This window comes from Typha angustifolia, chromosome 10, assembly GCF_048772165.1.
Source record: "Typha angustifolia cultivar Huaian chromosome 10, ASM4877216v1, whole genome shotgun sequence".
Classification (NCBI taxonomy): Eukaryota; Viridiplantae; Streptophyta; class Magnoliopsida; order Poales; family Typhaceae; genus Typha; species Typha angustifolia.
Window position 1 is genome coordinate 12792120 of NC_133248.1, and position 6840 is coordinate 12798959.

Below are 6840 nucleotides of genomic sequence, written 5' to 3' on the forward strand. Positions count from 1 at the left end.
GTTTGGAACCGTTTAGAACTTTCCTTTGATCCGACAAGTTCACATCTTTGGTAAATCGGGAAACCCGGATGGAGTAATAATCCCGCATTTGGCGCTGCAAATGATTAGCCGCTCGCACATCGGGCGTGGATCTGGCGTACATCGGGCACGCTTTGATCTCGAGATTCGTGACGACTCAATCTCGGAAGATTCCCTGCCAACCATAGGTAGGAACTTCCTGCAGTCGGAGCACTCGGATCATCAGCGATCAACGTCTGCCACGTAACTGAATATAGGAATATCTTAATTCCTTGAGTGCAGACGATCCGTCTTACCTGCTCCGTTTCGTTTCTTAGATTATTTTTATTTCTTTTGGTTATGTTTTTTACGACCGTATTAAATGTTAAGAAACTCTTCATATGATATTGATATCTGCACACCACTTGTTTGTATAATCCACGTGATGAATCCAATTTGTCTACTTCTGAGTATACCAAGTAAGAGTGTATGACTAGAAATATAGAGCAAGTAGTGGGGCCTTTGAGGTGCTGTTGGACTTTCATGCGGTTGGCTGGGGTTTGGTGGGTGATCGGGCGATCTCATCTTTCTCTGCTCTGTCATCTAGGTGTGTGTGCTGTTGGTCTTCCAGGAAATTAGGGCGCTCCAAAGTTCTTTCTTTAATCTTTTTTGGGTTTTCCTTTTGATCTGTAGCTATATCTGTTAAATCCATTAGGTGGTAGGAGGACTTTCGTGAGAGGAAGCGGGATGGGCACCTACGCCAAGCTCGCGAAGAGGGTTCTGGAGACCGAGAACCCCGTCATGGTCCAGGTGAATCTTCGCTTCTTCATTTTTGGCCTAGTGTTGGTTAATTTCTCTTCTTTTGCCTCCTGAAGTGAAAAGAAATTTGGGCTTTCTGGGTTAATTTTTTTTTATATATAATTGCTAATTGATAAATTTTGTTGATGGATTTTATAAAGATGCATCCTTTTTGGCCTTTTCAGATACAAGAATTGATCCGTGGAGCAAAAGATGTCATGTCTCTAGCACAGGTATGCATGACTGCTGTCCTATGCTGAGAGATGAAAGAATTCGATTAAATCCGACTGAGGCTTGTAACTATAATAGCACGCAGTGGCACGAAAGTCCAGCTTCGAGTTTTCGTTTTCATCCTCTTTCTCTGGAACATTTGTTTTCTTTGCTCCTTCCTTTTCTCATTTGTAATGGTCGGGAATATACGAGGAGAAATATATTGAGAAACCTCAATTGACGATAACTTTTCGTGCCCGGATTGATTGTAATCAATCTCGAGTACAACCTCAAACTTTATTACATTTTGATGTAGGGAGTAGTTTATTGGCAACCTCCTGAAACAGCTCTGGACAAGGTGAAAGAAAGTGTATGGGAACCTTCGACCAGCCGTTATGGTGCTGATGAGGGTCTTCCAGAACTCAGGCAAGCTTTAGTTGAGAAGGTATTCTTCTTTAATTTCCAAACTTAGTGATTTGAGTACCATATACCATAGCTCACTTATCTATATAGTATACTTTTCTGCTGCGACTGATGAGTCTGTCAAGGATTCATTTATGTCAGTATTAATTCAAACTTTGGTTATAATATTCAATTTTCATGCATACGATTTATGATCTTATAATGATAAGCAAAGTTTGAATATTTGGCTTCTATTTCTTACACATTGCTATCCATTGCAGTTACAACGAGAAAATAAGTTAACCAAGTCATCAGTTATGGTAACAGCTGGGGCAAACCAGGTAAACATCATTTTGTCATCATTCTTATTAGAAAAAGTAACATCTAAAGCAGTAATTTACTGACTATGAAAAAAAAGCCTTGTTATTTGTGTCGACTTTATATGCTTCTACTCAGACTAGGTCGTGATGGTTCCTTTGATACTTGAGGTTGAAGTTCCTCTTTTTCCGTATTCAAATATTGCACTCTGTTATACCCTCCTTTATTCATGAAACTTTATTTTGTTTTGCTTGGTGTCGTTTTTCTTTGGGTTGGTCAGACTTGTTTAGCTGATTAATTGTATGGTTGTTAATTTGCACTGATACTTAACTATATAAATTGGGCTGAAATGATGGTAATATTTACTTTTCCGAAAGAAACTCCAAGTTAAAAACAGTTTCAATTACAAGAGGAGGCTAAACATGTATGACAATGCGGAGAACATTAACTAACCTTGTATTAATGAAAGGAAACAATGAGTTTATTTAATTTCTGTTTCCATGGAAACCGCCTCAACTCAATGTCTCCACAATGAAGGCAGTTCAGATGGGTTCTTAAAATCGTTTACAAGAAGTTAAATTTGAAGGTAGGTTAATTGTTCTTCTATGAAATTTGATTTTTTGGCTACTTACATATTGAGGTCTGAACTTTATATTAATGTTGTTCTGTGTGAAGTATTTCTATTAAGCTAAATAAGTTACTAGTTACCATTTTTAAGATACTTTTTATTTATGCAATCTTTGACTTTTTGTTCACATTACCATGGCAGTTTAGTCCATTATTCTACCATTTTAGAAACCTTACATCATTCCTATTCTTGTTAAAATTTAATCTTATTACCTGGAAGTGCTATTATCAATTGAGCATCATTTTCTTCTTTCATTTTTAGTGTTTTTAGTGATCTATAATATGCCTCATTAGAGTTAATTAAATATATTATATTGGTCCTCTTTTGTAAGTTGTTACTATAACACTGTGACACTTCCTTGCTTTCTTTGTCCACTGTGTCAAACCTTGCTTGTCACTTCTAACTGCTGATATCATGCACCTTGCTTCACAGGCATTTGTAAATCTTGTCCTCACCCTTTGTGATCCTGGGGATTCAGTTGTTATGTTTGCACCATATTACTTCAATGCATATATGTCATTCCAGATGACAGGAATCACTAACATATTGGTTGGTCCTAGCAATCCGACGACACTTCAGCCAGAAGTGGGTGAGTTCTTCCTTTTGTCTTAGTATCTTTCTGCCGTTCTGCAGAGATGAACACCAGAGCATTTATATAGGTTCTTTCTGAATCTGGAACCAGTATGCTTGAGATTTTGTTGTTTATATTTCCATTAAGTGATGATTAAATCATTTGATTTCTTCCTTACTCCACCTACTATGAAAGCTGTTGTAAGTGGGAACAGAAATCTCATCATTCTTAACAAGCGTGAATGTGTATATGTTTAGTTTAAATGGTGGATAGGTGTCCATTTGATTATGTGATATTCCTCGAGATTAATATTAAGCCATCTCAATATAATTCGAGGTCCTGGGCAAATGGTTAGAATGTGGCCCACATTAAAATAATCCTGAAGTTATCTAAGGATCAGGAAGGAGGTCGGTAGGACCTGTCATGGCCACAAGTAAAATGATCAAATTCAAATAGTATTACTGGCGGCAGACACACTAATGGGTCTCGCCATTGATCTAATTGGAGTCAATTTCAAGAGCTCGAGTCTGAGGCTCTGCTTCTGACATTCAACAATTCCTAACTTGTTTTAAATTTTATCAATTCTCTTGTTTCTCTATATCTGAGAAGCTGCGACTGTCAAAAGATCCAACAATATTGGAAGATTAAATAGGAAACCTTCCTGTTTGTACAGTATTTTCGTACATACGTATGGTTTAATATTTTTTTTTGCTCATGAGATTAAGAATTATGTTCATGTTTTTAAAATGTCAGAATGGTTGAAGAAGACATTATCAGAGGGAGGCAACAAACCAGTCCCCAAGCTTGTTACTGTTGTAAATCCAGGAAATCCATCTGGGGCCTATATTCCAAAACCTATTCTTCAGGTCTCTCTTCCCCTATTTGTATATATGCACACATATTACTATTCATTACACGACAAAACTTTCCTCATCATATTTCCTTGTTTCCAGAAAATTTCAGATCTCTGTAGAAGTGCTGGTGCATGGCTTGTTGTAGACAATACATATGAGTAAGTATATACTATGATGGTTTTGAAGGTTTGGAACATTTTAAGCACAACTTCTGATCAATAATGTTCTGTATTGTACCTGCTAATCCTACTTGATATATACTTCATAGTTACAGGTTATGATGAGAACTGTTTAGTAGCTTTCCTTGCCTTGTAATTCTTGAATTATAGGAGTGAGTGCTTGACTAGTGAGTATGAATTGTTGTATACATAAAGCTTTTATTTAGATGGTTTTGTATAGCTACCAACATAATGGTCAAGTGAAATTTTGTTATCTGGGCACCAGAAATGTTCTTTATTAGCTTGATTGAATTTTCAGGGCTATAGTACCTTTATCACTACTACTATACTTCCACTCATTTTGGTCCTCCTCGCCCTCTTATGCCACTTTGTCTTAGATCAGGTTACTGCCCTAAATTTTTGTACTATTTGGTTGCCGGCAAACATGTCAAACAATCCATTTATTGGTTTACTTGCAGTTGTAGCTTAATTTCTCCTGATGCTACCCTTTTTGCTGATTTACTTGTTTCTTATTCAATCTGTTGATGGATTCACATCTTTTACCACTTTTTAGTGAATTGATCAAAGAAACCAAGTGGTTGGCTTTTTTGCTTATTAAATGCATTTGTTCATATATTGTAATAACACTTCTACATTCTTCCTCTCTAGATATGCCACAGTTTGCTCTGCACATAAAATGTTTCTTTTTTCTTGATTTAGTTAGTTCTTTCTTCTCTTTGTTTCCAGGTACTTTATGTATGATGGGTTGAAACATTTTTGTATAGAAGACAACCATATTATCAATCTGTTTTCCTTCTCGAAAGCCTATGGAATGATGGGATGGCGTGTGGGATATGTAAGTTAACGACCTACTATCTTTTCTCCCTTGTGGGAAAACTTGAAAATTTATATTATCAAAGTTTCAGAAGCCAATGTGTTATATATGCAGCACACTTCTTATGACGAATGATCTCAAACATTATTCTAAATAATTAAGGATTAAATTCGTTTGGCTGTACCTTCACTGACAGGCAGAGACTTTGATACCTACAAGCATTTGTGCTCTAAGAAGTTAGGATGCACAACTCTGAGATGGAATGTTAGACATACATCCATGATAATTCAAACATAATTACTAGCTTGCAGTTTCACATAAAATCTACAGTGTACTATTAGTTCTTTATGTTTTGTTGGGTTTGTCTGATAGGAGGTGCTACTCATCCTTACTACCCTTCAATTATCTTTAATGTCCGTAAGGGTTGCAATCAGGTTAGGTTAGCAGGGCTCGGGTTGCGTCAGGTCATGGTAATGTAAACACAAATATGACCTATTTATTAAACATGTCAAAATTTCTAAGTACAAACATGACCGGTTTATTAAACGATCATAAATGGGTTATTAGATAACAAAATTATCTGAATTTATGTAAGTTATTTAAGTTATAAATGAGTTTATTCAAATTATAAACATATTTATTTGTGGTATAAATATATTTTTTTCGTGTTATAAATATGTTATTCAAGTCATAATCAAGTTAGGCAGGTCAAGTTATAAATGGATTGACAAGTTTAAGTCATAAATGGGTTAAATATGTTGATATAATAAATATAAATATGACCATGTTTAACAATTGAGTTAGGCAATTTAACTTGTTTATAACCTGTGCTTGATTATATTAAATCCAAACTCGTTGAACGCCTTCGAGTTCGTATCGAGTTATCGGATCAGGTTAAAATTTGTCACCCCTAAAGCCCTAACTCCTCGACCCCCAAAAGGTTACCTTTGAAATTTAAAATGTCTTGACCAATAAACTAGTTCAACCATAGCTGAAATTGAGCTTCCAACTCCTGTTTTTGTGATGTTGTCAACTATTTGGTTGACTTACTAGTGTAGTATGACTTGACTCAATCCATATCTTTCACACCGGGTGACAGAATTTCTGAATTTTTATCAGTAATGCTTTTGCATAGTGCTGCATTTGACATAAATTTGTGCCTTTGAGCCTTGTAATGGTGGATCTGTATTATGAGTAGCTTGCTTGGACAAACAGAATTCAAACTTGTTGTTAGAGATAGATTATTCACCAACACATAATGTCTTTAACTAAATAATCTTACACAAGCTAACTATTGCAGATTGCATATCCAACTGAAGTTGAGGGTCTTGGTGCTCAGCTTCTCAAAGTCCAAGATAACATTCCTATCTGTGCTTCCATTATTGGGCAGCGCTTGGCTCTTTATTCGTTAGAGGTTGGACCAGAATGGATTAGAGAAAGGGTTCAGATCCTTGTGAAGAACAGAGAGTTGCTTGTCAAGGCCCTGGCTCCTCTTGGCGAAGGAGCTATTAAGGGTGGGGAGGGGGCTATTTACCTCTGGGCAAAGCTACCAGATAGATATTCGGATGATTTTGAGGTTGTCAGATGGCTCGTAAGAAGACATGGTGTGGTTGTAATCCCTGGGAGTGCCAGTGGAGGGCCTGGATACATCCGCATCTCTTTCGGTGGGTTGGAAGAAGCAGACTGTGAGGTAGCCGGGGGGCGACTAAGAAGGGGGATTGAGGAGCTGGTGAGAGATGGGATGGTACAGTAATAACTGCTAAATTTAACAATGAATACATGGTAGATTCTTGAATGGAATTGGAAAATAAGTTCTGAGGGCAGCAGTACGTTTGCCTTCTTCTGCTGGAAAGCAAGAAAATTTGTACCGGTGACATCACATAATATTCTGTTATGCGGATGCTTCATCATTCAACCTTGATTATGATGTTGTAGCTTCCAGTTCTTTTTTTTTTCTTCCACTTCTTAATAAATGAGAGGCCATTTTTATATATAAAATGTTGCTTTCTTACTGATAAACTAATACTGTTGTATCCAATCTAAAGGATCCTTGACGGTTACTATGCATT

The 6840-nt window shown here is 36.6% G+C and overlaps 1 protein-coding gene across 2 annotated transcripts; it reads left to right on the plus strand.

Moving 5' to 3' along the window:
• The first annotated feature begins 479 nt into the window (after positions 1–479).
• LOC140768474 (aromatic aminotransferase ISS1) lies at positions 480–6840 on the plus strand. Of its 2 annotated transcripts, none has more exons than XM_073108754.1 (10): positions 480–604; positions 713–807; positions 981–1028; positions 1322–1450; positions 1689–1748; positions 2786–2942; positions 3678–3790; positions 3878–3936; positions 4684–4792; positions 6072–6840. In XM_073108754.1, the coding sequence occupies exons 1-10, from the start codon at positions 487–489 to the stop codon at positions 6522–6524; spliced, it is 1341 nt and encodes a 446-aa protein (XP_072964855.1). In that variant the 5' UTR covers positions 480–486; the 3' UTR covers positions 6525–6840. The 2 variants fall into 2 exon arrangements, with proteins under 2 accessions (XP_072964855.1, XP_072964857.1); XM_073108756.1 differs by having other exon boundaries at positions 583–604; positions 691–807.